Below are 17300 nucleotides of genomic sequence, written 5' to 3'. Positions count from 1 at the left end.
TTCCAAGATAGGCAGGGTTACAGAGAAACTATGTCTTGAAAAGCCAAAAAACAGAGTTAGGCCTGGAGAAATGACTAACTGCTCTTCCAGAGGACCCAGGTTAGGTTCCTGGCACTCACATGGCAGCTCACAAGATCTGCAAGCAGTTCCAAGAGATCCAATGCCCTATGACTTCTATGAACACAGGGCACTCATGTGGTACAGGGAAAACACTGCATACACATAAAACAAAAATACTTTGCTGAGCCGGGCGGTGGTGGCGCACGCCTTTAATCCCAGCACTCGGGAGGCAGAGGCAGGCGGATCTCTGGGAGTTCGAGACCTGGTCTACAAGAGCTAGTTCCAGGACAGGCTCCAAAACCACAGAGAAACCCTGTCTCGAAAAACCAAAAAAAAAAAAAAAAAAAAAAAAAAAAAAAAAAAATACTTTGCTTATTTCTGCCTACAAATTCAGCACAAGTGCTCAACTTAGTAGGGACTTCTAAGTAGGGACTTAGTAAGACACTTCAGTGTTTTTAGGGCCCATTTCTTTTTTAAAATTTTTAGTTTTTATGTATGTATTTATGTCTGTGTAAGTGTATGTTTTGTGTATGTGTGTGCACGCCCCTCTGAAAGCCAGTACAGGCAATTGTGACCTCCAGAACTGATGTGAGCCCTGGGAACCAAACTAGGGTCCTCTGGAAGAACAGCCAGTTAGTTCCCTTAACCACTGACTCACCTCTCTGGCCCGTTAGTCCATTTCTAAGGGACAAAAAGCAACATTTATTACCTATGGCTGGCGTCTCATTTTCTTTACTTAAAAATAGGGCACAATCTACCATCTGCTAATTTGACTAAGCAATATGGCTCAAATGATTTTTGCTTGTTTCTAAAAATAAACTCACTGTCTTTTCCCTACTGTGCACACAGAACCACAAGCTCTCAATTTAGGAGGAACTGAAAAGAACACATCTGGTCACCGTGTCACTGTGGGAGCTTAACAGACTGCTAAATCCTTGAAAGCCAGAAGCCCTGTTTAAGAAAAGCACGAGTAAAAGAAAAAAAAAAAACTGTTGTAAAGACGAGCACGGTACCTGGCACACAAGAATAGTGCTGTTACTATTTCATGATTCGGGACACACTGCTTAAACCAGCCACAAACAACACCACTTTAACATGAAACTCAACGGATGTCCCCTTTGCTTCCTACCCGGGAGACAGATCCCTGCTCTCTGATTCAGAGAGCTGGGGAGTGACGGGGAAAGTGGTGCTTTCTCTCATGCTTATAAACTGCATGCTTGCCCCGGGCTCCCTTAGAATTCCTGCTTCCTCTCTGAAAAGTTGGTATTTTTATCCAGATGCTCCTGTCACTACCTCTAAGTGCTGGGATTCCTCTCTGGAAATATGAACAGTGTAAGAAATGTACATGGTATACTTTAAGGTATAAAATAGTTTTAAGTCAGGCGATGGTGGCACACACCTTTAATCCCAGCAATCGGGAGGCAGAGGCAAGCAGATCTCTGTGAGTTCGAGGCCAGCCTGGTCTACAAAGTGAGTTCCAGGACTAGATATATAGCTACTGGGAAAATCTGTCTCAAAAAAAAAAAAAAAAAAAGAAAAAGAAAAAAAAAAAAGAAATTTTTTTTAAAGGCTATCTGTAGAGTTCTGAATGAGTTTTGCAACGCAGAGGCTCACCCACCTAAGTTAGCTCAAATCATGCTTCTCTACTACAGGGCTTTTTGCTTGCTACAGTGGTTAGGCAAACCTCCTGAGAGATGTCCTGCAATATTCACAACTGCTCTATGTGTGCCAGAGTCAGCCTGTTAGCTTACAGTATTTTCAAATGCCTGCCTAGCACTGATGCTGGAATGTCTGGTTTGTTACATTTCAAACCCAGAGTCTAAGCCCATCTTGCATGTGAAGATAGCTGTTATGTTCATGGAATGTCTCAGGAATGAAACTACCATATAAACTAAGGCAGAAAGCTCTATTTAGTTCAGAACTTCAGGGGCTGCTTCCTATTGTGGACAGTCAGTCATCACGTCAATGTGGGATCGGAGTCACCAGCTCATCATTTCTCACCACAGGTCTACTTCTGTAACTGTCTCAGTCACAGTGACTACATAAAGCATAATGCTTTGCCCATGTAGCCACAACTAAAATACCTAAGATTTAGCTACAAGTTACTTTTCCATTTTCCCACTACCTGTTAAAATTAGTAAATTAAATTACTTTAAAATTCTATGAATAGGGAAGCTTTGTCAAATATGAGCTGCCTCACAGGCAGAAGGGGCATCATAAAATATCATTTTCAGTCTGTGTGCAGTGGTGCACACCTCTAATCTTAGCACTTGGGAGAATGAGGCACAAGTATCAGGAATTCAAGGCCAGCCTTCACCACTCAAAACACCATCTCAAAAACTAACTAGGGCTGGCAATTGGCTCAGCAGTTAGAAGCGCTTGCTGCCCTTTCAGAGGATGGGGATTCAGTTCCCAACACCCGCCTGGTGGCTCACAGCCATCCATCTCTAACTCTAGTTATAGGAGATATGACTCCATCTTCTGACCTCCATACACATGCAGACAAAACACTCATAAACATAAAATTATATATATGTGTGTGTGTACATATTTTTTTTAATTAATCAAGGGACCAGTGAGATGGATCAGCAAATAAAGGCACTTGCCACAAAACTTGGTGACTTGTGTTTAATTTCTAGAAACCACAGAAAGGCAGAAGTTGAACTCAAGTCATCAAACTTGGTGAAACGTACCTTTAGTCTTTTTTGTTTGTGTGTTTGTTTTTGTTTTTCAAGACATGATTTCTCTGAGTAGTCCTTGCTGTCTTAGAACTCAGGTATCTATCTGTCTGCCTCTCCCTCCCAAGTGCTGGGATTAAAGGTATGTGCCACCACATCCAGCAACTGTTAGTCTTATTACACATAAAATTTTCCTGTATAAATATTTAAGTAGTTGGCTACATGGGAAGAGAGAATTGACTCCTGCAAGTTGTCCTCTAACCTCCAAATTTGCACCATGACCTTATACCACTTACAACATAAAAGAGATAACAAGCCACATAAGCTAGTCATCAGAGAGCTCTACTAGGACTCTTGGGCTCTACTCTACCGTCTCAGTGTGTGCTATAATATGCAAACTGGTATAGTGGGTGAGCACACAACTCCTTCTGAAGCCAAAGAACTGATTCCCATTCTTGCCACTCTGACCATCATGACAGGACCCTTCCTGCTTCTTCATAGGCTTTTTACCTGACTAGGTCTCCTGGAGTTCACCTGGACATCACTGCCAGTCTGGCACAATTCCTCTGAGGGGCCATACTCTCTGATACACAGACTTGACAGTCACTTGCTGCTTGGGTAGAAGGTATGCATTACCTGATCTGAAAGCCGGCTGGCTGCCTGCTCAATTTCTGCCCTGGCAGCGATGGACTGGCCACACCATGGAGCATAGAAGAACAGCAGAACTACCTCAGAATCCCGGCGAACATGCTCTGCATAGTCCAGCTGCCCCTGGAAGAGGTCAAGGACTGGGGACCTCGAGGAGAAAAAGCTGACAGGCGGCTTGGCTGGTATTATCACATCTTTTGCTCGACTAAAAAAGAGTAAACACAAACAAGATTTGTCAGCTTATTTTTGTCTTCCATTATAGCTTTGTGTAAAAGGACAAAGACTTTTGTTTTGTTTTGTTTTGGGGGTGTGTTCCAAGACAAGGTATTCCTATGCAGCCCTGGCTGTCCTGGAACTCACTCTGTAGACCTGGCTGGCCTCAGACTCAAGAGATCTGCCTGTCTCTGCCTTCTAAGTGCACCACCACCACCCAGCCTTTTTTTTCCCCTTAAAGGCCTCTTTTAAGTAAGAAAATAAGTTAGAAAGTCACTGCCCTGAAACAAAAAGCAATACATTATGCTAAGGAAACACCTGGCTGGGACAGTGCAGATGTTGGGTATTGTCCTGCAGGTGTGGGCTAAGAGAAGAATGATCCATGGTCTCACTACCCATAACCCCAAGTTCAGCCTCTTTGCAGCGTGACTTTCCACAAAAGTCACTTATCTCCAAGCATTGCTGCTACCTGCTCTAATGCTCAAAAGCGAGGAATCCATAGAGACACAGGCTGGAGCTATCTGTATTTGTGCGGTATACCCATGATGGCCAAAACTTCTAGTATATGTGTGATTAGCGAATCAGTCTTTGCAGAACTCAAAGCAGTTGCCCATTGAAAACCTGAATAGGTATCAATGATGTGGAGGACATATTTTAGTTTTCCAAATTCTACAAAATGGAACACATCCATCTGCCAGATTTCACTCATTTGAGTACTCTTTAGGTTACTTCCTGGTTGTATAAAGAACAAGTAGAACATCACTAGTCAGTTCCTATAGCAGACACTGTTGAGTCCACTTTTAGAAAACATCATTTATTAAGTGAAGTTGGCCTATACATATCTAAGCATTCAGGGAAAAGAAACACTAACATAGACTTCTACATACAAATAATAACCCAATGGTAGGAAAGACGAAGAATGAAGAACAAAGCAAGAGCCTTACCTAGGAAGCTTCCCAGTCAGAAGGGTCACTACTCTCCCACCAGGCACATGGGCACAATGCTAAAGCATAAAGCCCTGAGCACAGTGCTCTAAAACAATACAGTAACCCAAAACAAAGTAAAAGACTAAAGAAGGAATAACAACAACACAGAAGGCACAAATGAAAACAGGAAGCAAGGAAAATCAACTATATCAATAATCACAATTAAAAATAGATTAAGTCACTCAACTAAAAAGTGATTGCCAGTACAAAATAAAGTCCTAAAAGAGATACTTTTTTTTTTTTTTTTTTTGGTTTTTCGAGACAGGGTTTCTCTGTGGCTTTGGAGCCTGTCTTGGAACTAACTCTGTAGACCAGGCTGGTCTCGAACTCACAGAGATCCGCCTGCCTCTGCCTCCCGAGTGCTGGGATTAAAGGCGTGCGCTACCATCGCCCGGCAAGAGATACTTTTTAAAATATATCAGAAAGCACAGGCAGGAACAAGTGCCAGGCTGGACTACATAAGGATACCTAATTTCAAAAACCAAATAAATGAATGTCAGTAGTAAGCATAAAGGTTGGTATGATTCAGTCAGATGTGATGGCGCACGCCTTTAATTCCAGCACTCAAGGCAGAGGTAGGCGGATCTCTGTGAGCTCAAGGCCAGCCTGGTCTACAGAGTGAGTTCCAAGACAGCCAAAGGTCCAAAGATCCACAAAGAAACCAACCCTGTCTTGAAAAAAAAGAAGGGCTGAGTGATTCATCAGGTAAATATTCTTACAATTAAATATTACTAAAAACTGAGGAAAAAAAAAAACAAAAGCCAACAAGATGGGTTAGCAGGTAAAGGCGCCTGTCACCCAGGCTAAGGGCCTGGGTTCAAAATTTGAAATTCACATGGTAGGACAGAACCAACTTCTGGCACGTTCTCTGATAGCCATGCATTCCCCCATATAAATAAATAATGTTGCAGTAGTAGTAACTTAAAAAATACAAGAAGGAACTGGAGAGAAGGCTCCATGGTGAAAAGCACTGGCTGCTCTTGCAAAGGACCCACATGCTGGCTTACAACCATCTGTATGTAACTCCAGTCCCAGGGGATTCGATGCCTTCTTCTGGCCTCTACAGGTACCATGCACACACACAGTGTACTTATATACATGCAGGAAAACACTCATACACATAAAATATAAATCTGTTTTTGAAAGAGCAAACAAAACCTAATACATAACCTGACTGAATCTCAAAATAATTATGCCAAGTAAAAAAAAAGCTACTTCAAACTTACTTATTGAAACATTTCCTCACTGTGGCCTCTGCAGAGCTTTCTGCCTGTGGAGGATACTTCCCTAATATGAGAAGTATAATCCTTGTACAACTATTCAAAAATCTGCCTGAGCAACTGCTCTTGTCCTTCCAACACAAGCAAAGGCTGCTGCCAAGGCACTTCCTTCCTAGAGGAAGAAGATAGCAAAGAAACAGACATATAAACAATTAGTAATAAAAGCTACACAAAATGAGCACTGTTGTGGGAGAACTCAGTATGGAGATGAGAACACCAGAGTCTGACAAGGTGGTAATCAAGTACCTCTCAAGCTACGGCCTGAATGACAAGCAGGTAGATAGCCATGCAGAGGTGGACAGGGTCCTGTGAAGAAAAGTGGCACATTCTGAAGCGATCCGAAAGACTGTTCACTGGTGGATGTTCCTACCATTCAAATGCATGACTCATCAAGTGATGAACTGGGCATGACAGTACACTTATAATCCCAGCATTCAGATGGGATAAGCAGAACAGTTAGGTTCAGGTCAGCCTGAACTCAAATACAAAGCCAGGGGTTTGTTAAGAGCTCTCCAGTTAAGAATGGGCACTGTTCTTGCAAAGGATCCAAGTTCACTTCCCAGCACCCATATCCTCATATTGGGTGGCTCAGAGACACCTATAACTCAAGTTCCAGGGTATCCAATGCCGCTGGGCTCTGTCAGCACTTGCTCTCATGTACACAAACCCACACAGATGCACACATATACATATACACATACACATAATTTAGATTTTTTTTTAAAGCCAGGCATGGTTATAGACATCTAAAACCCCAGCATTTAAGAGGTAAAAGTAGTTTGAAATCATCCTGAATGTGCTGAAGAGATGGCTCAGAGGTTAAGAGCATTGGCTGCTCTTCCAGAGGTCCTGAGTTCAATTCCCAGCAACCATATGGTGGCTCACAACCATCTGTAGTGAGATCTGATGCCTGTATGCAGGCAGAATACTATATACATAATAAATAAATGAAAAAAAGGAATAAGAGGTAAGATTGGCTGGCCTTTCTATAAAAGAAAAAAAAAGAAAATAAGAAAGAAATCATTCTGAACTAAATGGGATCCAGTCTCAAAAACAAAAGAAAAAAACTGTATTTAGCATAAAATAATGCAATCTGAAGGAAATATGTGACATTAACTTATCATTTTTCACAGGTGTAGAGAAGTTCTTAAAGTTAAAATCCAGATAAAACACAAACCAAACAAACAAGGCCCTCTGCTCTATCACAGTCCCTCTAGTTTTCGTGTCTCTCTCAAAATTTGCTTTACATTTTTTCAAAACTTATATTTAAATCAGAGATTTCCTAAGATTTTAATCTTTCAAAGCAGATACAAAAATCAAGAGTTGGTTGTGAACAATAAAGGCCTGTAGCCGGGCAGTGATGACGCACGCCTTTAATCCCAGCAATTGGGAGGCAGAGGCAGGCGGATCGCTGTGAATTCGAGACCAGCCTGGTCTACAGAGCTAGTTCCAGGACAGAGAAACCCTGTCTCGAAAAAAACAAACAAAATAATAATAATAAAGGCCTGTTTACAAAGAAGATGAACTTTACTGTGTCTGTGTGCATGATATTTGTCAGTGTAGGCATTCCCAAGGAAGTCAGAAGACAACTTCTCAAAACTGTTCTCTCCTTCCTCTGTGAGTTCCAGGGTCAAACTCACCTATTAGACTTGTGCAGTAAGTGCTTTGCCACTAAGCCTTATTGCCATCTTACAAACTCAATTCTTATATGAAACTTATACCTTAGCCTCCCTTCCAAAAGGCATACATACATGCATGCAGTTTTATTTTACAAACATACACATCTCTCCCTTAAAGTCAGGATACAAGGAAAGCAAGCAGAATGGATACATGGAGACTGAATGCCTATAAATAGATATAGGCAAAGATAAGACGCTCAGAAATGCACAATTCATTGTGGTTCAACTCCAAATCTACTTTTTTATATACCATCCACTCTAAATTCAGCTGAAGAGGACAGTCATTTATTTCAGATATGGATGACAAATAAAATTAAATTTAAAAAAAAGATCCTATTCTTCCTTAAGTCTCTGTCCTCATTAAAGATCATTAAAGTCATATGCTGTCTCAGATCAAACACGGAGCACTGTTTTCACAGCTGGACAAACTTAAGTGGATCAACTCCTTAAAGTGGGAGGACCGTTTTCCTAATTTGAATCCAAGTGCCAACTTGCAATATCCCACTTTGTAAAAATACTTTCTGTATTTCCTTCTAAAGACAATAAAAATAACATCTCAAGACAAAAAAATCAAACTCCAGGCCAGGCATGGTGACGCACGCCTTTAATCCCGCAGTAGCACAGCACCTGGCCCACGGCAAACACTGAAAAACTAGTCTCTTTCCACTAAAACCTCAATCCTTTGACCCTTGACCACAGGGACCTCATCTTGTGTTCATTACACTCAATATGGGCCCAGATAAGACACCCACTGGACAGAAAGGTCAAGAGGATATGTTAAGTGACAACAGATTTTATAAACTGAAATTGTTGTCGAGAAGTATAACTGAAATATAAACTCGGTATTTATGTATTCTGTTTTATGGGAACATAGAAGACGAACATTAACGTCCATTCTTCCTACACTGAACTCCAGCCTACTAGGGCTTCTCCCAAGTTTCCGAAAAGACCAACTCTGTGCAGATTCTAGATCTCTGCACTTAACTGTACTGTAACAGAAAGTCCCTTCCTTTCCTTCGTACAAGCTTCGAATGCAACTTTCTTATGAAAGCCTCTCTGCCCTTTCTACCCTCATCCTTCTATTTCCTGCACAGCACTTACTAAGGTCTCTGAAGTGCTTGTTTACTTTATATCACCTCAATGAAAATACTCAAGGGGAACAGGGATTTTTGCTTCCGCATTAACAAGTACTGAGTACAAGTGCGCACTGATTGTCAGTACGTTAAATGCGTGCCTGGATTCCCCAAAGCGACTAAGACTCCTAAGTGGCTTGCAACTCATTACAATGCAAGCATTCATTAAGGGAAATGGAACTGACGAGGAAACAGTATAGCCTCGGCAAGAATTGACATGTGCACCCCGACAGACCCCAACAGGTGAGAAGCAGTTCAGGAACACGGCCAAACGCCCTCGGTACAAAACTGATAAGGGGCAGCACCCTGAAAGGCCCCCATGCGGATCAGGGGCATCGGGAGACTGCGGCCCACAGGGAGTCAAGATTGTTGCCACAGACCAGTCAGACTTCCCCGCGGGAGACCTATGACCTCCGACCTGGAGACCCCGAGCTGACCCCGCGCTGCCGGGCTGGCGGAGCTCCGGCCATGAAGCCCGAAGCCCGAGACCAGGCAGCCTCACCTGCAGGTGAACTTGAGGGCGAAGAGCAGGGCGCAGCCAAGCGCCACGGCCCCGCACAGCAGCTCCGGCCGCCGGCGAGCCATAAGCGAGATGCCGCGCAATCCGCGGCGGAGCCGGCCTTCCGAGGAGGCCGCCGCCCCGGGCGGGCTGAGGGAGCCGGAGCCCTTGCGGCCGCCGCCGCCACCCTCGTCCTCGGTGTCGTCGCTGCTGCTGCTCCCGCCGCCGCCACCGCCGCAGACTCTGCATTCCGACATTACATGCTCCCAGTCGCCGGCTTTATACTGCCGCTGCCGCCGCCTCGGGCCCGGAGAGCCGGCCCCGCACGTCGCTCCCGGACCTCGCAGGCGGCGGCGCCCGCTAACCCGGACGCTCCACGTCAGCGACACTTCGGAGACGCCCCGCCCATCGTCTCAGAGTCTGCGCGAACGCACGCTCCCCCGCCCCCGAAAGCCACGCCCCTGTGGCCACGCCCCCAGACTTACAGAGTCTGCGCGGCTGCTCGCAGCACTGGCGGCCGCGTCATCCTTTTGCAGACCCCGCCCCACTTGTGCGGACAGCGCAGGCTAGCAGTCATTCAAACTCGGCCCCACCCTCATCCGGCGACTGCGCAGGCGCTGCAGCCTCGTTCCCGGAAGCGAGTTGGTGTTGCGTCCTAGCGGGTCTTCGGTTGGTCAGTCTTTTCATGTACTGTTGCTGCGCTTCTCTTCCGAGATTTCGGGGTCGAGACTGTCCCTAGTGCTCTGACCTGCAGACCCTGCAGAGCATAGATGCAGTTCACTGTCTCTGCTTTTCAGAAAGGGGGTGGGCGTGGAGAGGACTCAGGAAAGAGACGGGGGCCCGGCTTGCGCCGTAATAACGGCGCTTCCGCTATCAGGATTGGATGAGGCGACTCATAAAAAGTGATGAGTCCATTTTAGTTACGTTCGGAGGCGTGCCGCCCTGCCGCGCAAGAGGGGCTAGAGGAACGGTTTTTGGAAAGAGGAGACCACAATTACCGTGTTTTTCCATAATGTGCACCTGAATGAGAAACTGCTTCACTCCCCTCAGCTAGTGAAGAGCTGTCCTTTTTACTCCCTGTTACATTGCCATAAGCGGGTTTACAAAAGCCAGAGCAAGCAGTTAATTGGCTCACAGCAGTTTACAAACAATTCCGGGGAGCAAGACAAGGAGAGTTGCTGGGAATTTAGAATGGGTGCCTGTCGCACAATAGAGCTTTCCTTAGCTATCACACTTTCCGGTAACTGCAATGTGTCCGGGTACTGCCTCTCTTGACCATAGCCCTACTGGTCCATACTCCATACTCGTTTACAGGTGGAAAGACGGGCTTAGAAAACTCATTTGGCCAAGGTCAGCAAGTTAGTGAGAAATTCTGACCCAAGACCGGCTTCAACTGAGGGACCTAGCAATCCACTGCGCTCCGTGGTAGCAGTAATGATGTACAAGCAAAAAACAATTTGAGAGAAGTTGGGTATAATGACTCATATCTTAAAGTCCAGCACTTGAAGGCTGCATCAGGAGGATTGCCTAGAGTTTGATTAAGACCTGGACTATAATATGAAACCTTGTCTTGACTAAAAGAAAAATATTATGGCCATATGATGTATGCAAAAAACTGAGGGCTTGGGGCTGGAGAGATGGCTCAGGTTAAGAGTACTGGCTGCTCTTCCAAAGGTCCTGAGTTCAATTTCCAGCAACCATCTGTGGCTCACAACCATCTGTAGTTCGATCAGGTTCCCTCTTGTGACCTACAGACAGAAGCTTAGTAGAGTGCAGTGCTGTGCTGCACTGTGTAACCATCAGGACCTAAGTTCAGATTTCACACCCACATACTAAGCCAGGCCTGGTTTTGCAAACACCTGTAACCCAGTACTCTGGAGGCAGAATCACTGGGAAAAAAAAGAATCCAGCTACAAGTTCAAGGTGAGAACCTGCCTTAAAGAAATAAGGCAAAGCCGGGCGATGGTGGCGCACGCCTTTAATCCCAGCACTTGGGAGGCAGAGGCAGGCGGATCTCTGTGAGTTCGAGACCAGCCTGGTCTACAGAGCTAGTTCCAGGACAGGCTCCAAAGCCACAGAGAAACCCTGTCTCGAAAAAACCAAAAAAAGAAAGAAATAAGGCAAAGAGTGGTGAGGGCACCTCTGGCTCCCTCATGTGCACAAGTGTGAATGAATACACATACACAGACTGAACTGTGGCTAAGAGCCCAATGTTGAGGTAAGACCCTACCCATGCCCTCTATCAGCTTTGGGACCTAAGTGCTCAGTAATTGAGCTATGCTGGTCAGCAAACTCCAGGGATCTGCCTCCCCATTATGGGGGTCACCTTTTTATGTGGGTATTGGAGTTCCAATCTCAAGTCCACACATAGCTGTGTGAGAAGTATCGTATATACTGAACCATCCCAGTCCCTTCGTTTGTTTTTCTGAGACAGTTTCACTTTTGTAGCATAGACTGGCTAAAACAGCCATTCTCCTGCCTCAGGCTCTATGTCCAACTCATGAAGACTTTGTATCATGGCCCTACAGATTGGCATGCATTTCTTATAACTAACCCAAGAAGCCTGGACTCAGTCTCTAGCTAAAAGGATGTCTGTAAGCTGTACCAATTCTTGGGGAATACTGCCTTTTCATTTCTCAATGGATTGTAGTCCCTGAACCTCAGTCTCAACAGTGAGGGTGTTATGCAATAGGTTCCCAAAGGACAAGCAGCCTTGGGGGAAAAAAAGGATTGAGAATGGAGCTGTGCCACCCAGGGTACCTAAGTCACAGGAGCAATTGGGCCAAAGGGGAGTCCCTGAGGTAGGAGAGCCTCAACCTGCAGCCACTCAGACTACTCCAGGACAGGAGGGCAGGTTCACTGCAGCCACCTCAGACTACTCTAGGACAGGCGGACAGGTTCACTGCAGCCACCTCAGACTACTCTAGGACAGACAGACAGGTTCACTGCAGCCACCTCAGACTACTCCCGGACAGATGGAGAGGTTCACTGCAAGCAGTGAAACTAGAAACACAAAGTTCACATGCAATGTGTGCGGGCATGATAGCGGGGCAGTGGAAACAACCCACATGTCATTATTAGCATGTAGTTTGCACAATAAAATACTATTTGGCCACAGAAGGGATGGACTACCATCCTGATAAGTTTTTTGTCAACTTGACACAACCTAGAGTCATCTGAGAAGGGATTCTCAATTGAAAAATGTCTCCTTAAGATCCATCTACTGGAGCCGGGTGGTGATGGCACAAGCCTTTAATCCCAGCACTCAGGAGGCAGAGGCAGGCGGATCTCTGTGAGTTCGAGGACAGCCTGGTCTACAAACACTAGTTCCAGGACAGCTAGAACTACACAGAGAAGCCCTGTCTCAGTTAAAACAAAAAAAAAACCCAGCTGTTGGAATGCCTATGGGGCATTCTCATAATTAAAGACTGATAAGGGTAAACCCACAAAGAGGCAATGCTGTCCCTGAGCAGTTGGTCTTGGGTTCTATAAGAAAAAAAAAAAAGCAAACAAGTCAAGAGGCATGAAGCAATAAGCCACATTCTTGTTTGGCTTCTGCTTCAGCTCCTGTTTCCAGGCTCCTACCTCGACTTCCTTCAATAATGGATTGTGATGAGAAAGTGTAAGCAAAATAAATCCTGTCCTCCCAAGCAGCTTTTGTTCATATTGTTTATCACAGCAAGAGAAACCCTAAGTACAGATAAATGATAAAATAATTACATTCAACAAAAGAACCTGATCATCAGTATGGTTTCATTTCTATGAAACATGTTTGATGGGCAAATTCAGAGACAAAAGCAGGTTCGTGATTATAGCTTGGGAGACAAAGGGGGTCAGTAGATTTGAGAAATACACTGGATAAAAAGTATGAATTTTAGGGGCTGGAGAGATGGCTTAGCGGTTAAGAGCATTGCCTGCTCTTCCAAAGGTCCTGAGTTCAATTCCCAGCAACCACATGATGGCTCACAACCATCTGTAATGAGGTCTGGTGCCCTCTTCTGGACTTCAGGTATACACGCAGAAAGAATATTGTATACATAATAAATAAATATTTTAAAAGTATGAATTTTAGATAAGTAAAATATTACAAAATTGGACATGGTGTCTAGCTCACACTTATCCCAGCACTAAAAATGCTGAGGCCAGCCTAGGCTACAGTGTTGGGGAATATTATTTTCAGGTATGTGACTTTTGTTTACGCTGCATTTGATTAACTGTGAAGCTGTGATTCTTTGCCTGTCTAAAACACCTGATGATCCTAATAAAGAGTTGAATGGCCAATAGGGAGGCAGGAATAAAGATAGGCGGGGCTGGCAGGGAGAGAGTATACATAGGAGATCCAAGTGGAAGAGCAAACAGCAAGAGGAAGACATCAGCGGTCACCTACAGCAGTCAGCCACAGGGTAAGAAAGTCAGATATATAGAAGTTAGAAAGAAAAAAGCCCAGAGGTAAAAGGTAGATGGGATAATTTAAGAAAAGCAGGCAAAAAACAAGCCAAGCTAAGACCAGGCATTCACAACTAAGAATAAGCCTCTGTGACTTATTTGGGAGCTGGGTGGTGGGCCCCCAAAAGGTCAACAGAATAAAACTTCACACACTACAGAGTGAAGTATCTTAATTTTTCCCAAAAAGTGGTTTATATTATGAATAGTGCATAAGTAATTTTCTAAGCCAGGCCTAGTGGCACACAACTGTGATCCCAACTACTGCAAAAAAGACAGGAGGACCATGTGTCCCAGGACTACACACAGAGTTCAAGGCCAATCTGGGCAATTTCCCTATTTCAAAATAAAAAAGGCCCTGGTTGAGGCTGGGGATGTGGCTCAGTAGTTAGGAGTGTGGTTCCCAATTACCTTTAATTCCAGCTCCAGGTTATCCGATGTCCTCCAGGGGTACATGTACACACCCACAGATACATACATATACATACATATACTTAAAACCTTTGTATAAATGTGGTGGGGAAGTGGAACTAGCCTAGCATGTTTGAGGTTTTTGGTTCTATCCCCAATACCCAAAACTTTTAATTAAAAGTCGAATGCTCACCATGGTATAAAACTAGAAGTCAACAGCAATACTAATTCCAAAAAATCCACAAACACATGGAAATTAAATAATGTTCACCTGACTCATCAATGGGTCAAGGAAGAAATAAAGGGATAAAGACTTCATAAAATTCAATGAAAATGACCACACAACATACCCAAATTTATGGAACACAATGAAAGCAGTTTTAAGAGGAAAGTTCATAGCATTAAATGCCTACATAAAAAGGCTGGAAAAATCCCACACTAGTGAATTAATAGAACATTTGAAAACTTTAGAACAAAAGGAAGCAAACTCACCTAAGAGAACTAATTGGCAGGAAATCACTTAAAGTGAGAGCTGAAATCGACAAAATATAAACAAAGAAAGCAATACAAAGAATCAATGAGACAAAGAGCTGGTTCTTCGAGAAAATCAACAAAATACACAAACCTTTATCAAAACTAACCAAAAGGCAAAGAGAGAATATCCAAATTAACAAAATCAGACATGAAAAGGGGCACATAACAACAGACACGGAGGAAATACAGAGAATCAACAAATCATATTTTGAAAACTTGTACTCCACAAAATTAGAAAACTTAAAGGAAATAGACAACTTTCGGGTTAATATCACTTACCAAAATTAAATCAAGACCAGATAAACAAATAGAACAGACCTATAACTGCTGAAGAAATAGAAACAGTCATCAAAAGTCTCCCAACCAAAAAAAAAAAAAGCCCAGGACCAGATGGTTTCAGCTCAGAATTCTACAAGACTTTCAAAGAAGAACTAATACCAATGTTCCTCAAATTATTCCACACAAGAGAAACAGAAGGAACATTGCCAAACTCTTTTTCTGAGGCTACAATTACCCTGATACCCAAACCACAGAAAGACAATACTAAGAAAGAGAATTACAGACCAGTCTCACTCATGAACATTGATGCAAAAATACTAAACAAAATACTGGCAAATTGAATCCAAGAATACATCAGAACCATCATCTACCATCATCAAGTCAGCTTCATCCCACAGATGCAGGAATGGTTCAACATACAAAAATCTGTTAATGTAATCTACTATATAAACAAGCTGAAAAGTAAAAACCACACAATCATCTCATTAGATGGCAAAAAAGCTTTTGACAAAATACAACATCCCTTCATGATAAAGGTCTTGGAGAGAGCAGGGATACAAGGAACATACCTAAACATAATTAAGGCAATATACATCAAGCCAACAGCCAACATCAAACTAAATGGAGAGAAACTTCCAGCGATTCCACTGAAATTAGGAATAAGACAAGGTTGTTCACCCTCTCCATATCTATTCAATATACTACTTGAGATTCTAGCTAGAGCAATAAGACAACAAAAGGAGATCAAAGGAATGCAAATCAGAAAAGAAGTCAAACTCCCACTGTTTGCTGATAATATGATAGTTTACATAAGTGATCCCAAAAATTCTACCAAGGAACTTCTACAGCTTATAAACACTTTCAGCAATGCAGCAGGATACAAGATTAACTCAAAAAAAAAAAATGTAGCCCTCCTGTACACAGATGATAAAAGGGCTGGGGAAGAAATCAGAGAGTCAACACCCTTCACAATAGCCACAAATAGCATAAAATATCTTGGAGTAACTCTAACCAAACAAGTGGAAGACTTGTATGACAAGAACTTTAAATCTTTAAAGAAAGAAATTGAAGAAGACACCAGAAAGTGGAAAGATCTCCCATGCTCTTGGAGAGGCAGAATTAACAAAGTAAAAATGGCAATCTTAACAAAAGCAATCTACAGATTCAACACAATGCCCATCAAAATTCTTCAAAGACCTCGAAAGAATGGTACTCAACTTCATATGGAAAAGTAAAAAAATAAATAAATAAATAAATAAAAATAAAACAGAATAGCCCAAACAATCCTGGGCAATAAAAAAACTTCTAGAGGCATCACAATCCCTGACTTCAAACTCTACTACACTACAGAGCTACAGTACTGAAAACAGCCTGGTATTGGCATAAGAACAGACAGGAGGACCAATGGAACTAAATAGAAGACCTGGATATCAATCCACACATCTTTGAACACCTGAGTTTTGACAAGAAAGCAAAAAATATCAAATGGAAAAAAGAAAGCATATTTAACAAGTGGTGTTGGCATAACTGTATATCAACATGTAGAAAAATGAAAATAGACCCGTATCTATCACCATGCACAAAACTCAAGTCCAAATGGATCAAAGACTCAAAATAAAGCCACTGAACCTTATAGAAGAGAAAGTGGGAAGTACATGTGAATGCATTGGCACAGGAGACCACTATCTAAATATAACCCCAACAGCACAGACACTGAGAGAAACAATTAATAAATGGGACCTCCTAAAATTGAAAAGCTTCTGTAAGCAAAGGACATGGTCAACAAGACGACAGCCTACAGAATGGGAAAAGATCTTCACTAACCCCACATCAGACAGAGGTCTGATCTTCAAAATATACCAAGAACTCAAGAAATTGGACACCAAAAAACCACATAATCCAATAAAAAAAATGGAGTACAGACCTAAACAGAGAACTCTCAACAGAGGAATCTAAAATGGCTGAAAGACACTTAAGGAAATGGTCAACGTCCTTAGTCATCAGAGAAATGCAAATCAAAACAATTCTGAGATTCAATCTTACACCTTTAAGAATGGCCAAGATAAAAAACACTGATGACAACTTATGCTGGAGAGGTTGTGAGGAAAAGGGAATACTTCTGCATTGCTGGTGGAAATGCAAGCTGGTTACAGCCCCTTTGAATGTCAATGTGGCAATGTCTCAGATAATTAGGAAACAACCTTCCTCAAGACCCAATAATACCACTTTTGGGTATATATCCAAAGGATGCTCAATTGTGCCACAAGGACATGTGCTCAACTATGTTCATAGCAGCTTTGTTTGTCATAGCCAGAACCTGGAAACAACCTAAATGCCCCTTGACCAAAGAATGGATAAGGAAAATATGGTACATTTACACAATGGAGTACTACACAGCTGAAAAAAATGACATCTTGAATTTTGCAGGAAAATGGATGGAGCTAGAAAATTATTTTG

General features: G+C 43.0%; 1 protein-coding gene across 1 annotated transcript in view; it reads right to left on the bottom strand.

Moving 5' to 3' along the window:
* Window positions 1-9541, bottom strand: part of Txndc11 (thioredoxin domain containing 11) — a 77217-nt gene extending 67676 nt beyond the window's left edge. The window contains exons 1-2 of the mRNA XM_057773818.1: window positions 9180-9541; window positions 3375-3591 (exon numbers count right to left, since the gene is read on the bottom strand). Of these exons, the coding sequence (XP_057629801.1) occupies window positions 3375-3591; window positions 9180-9433 (471 nt within the window). The 5' untranslated portion in view covers window positions 9434-9541. The remainder of the gene's footprint in view (window positions 1-3374; window positions 3592-9179) is intronic.
* Between the last annotated feature and the right edge of the window lie 7759 nt (window positions 9542-17300).

This window comes from Chionomys nivalis, chromosome 7 (assembly GCF_950005125.1).
Source record: "Chionomys nivalis chromosome 7, mChiNiv1.1, whole genome shotgun sequence".
In the NCBI taxonomy this organism is placed as follows: Eukaryota; Metazoa; Chordata; class Mammalia; order Rodentia; family Cricetidae; genus Chionomys; species Chionomys nivalis.
The sequence above is the reverse complement of the archived record's forward strand: the minus strand, read 5'-3'. Positions and strand labels throughout refer to the sequence as shown.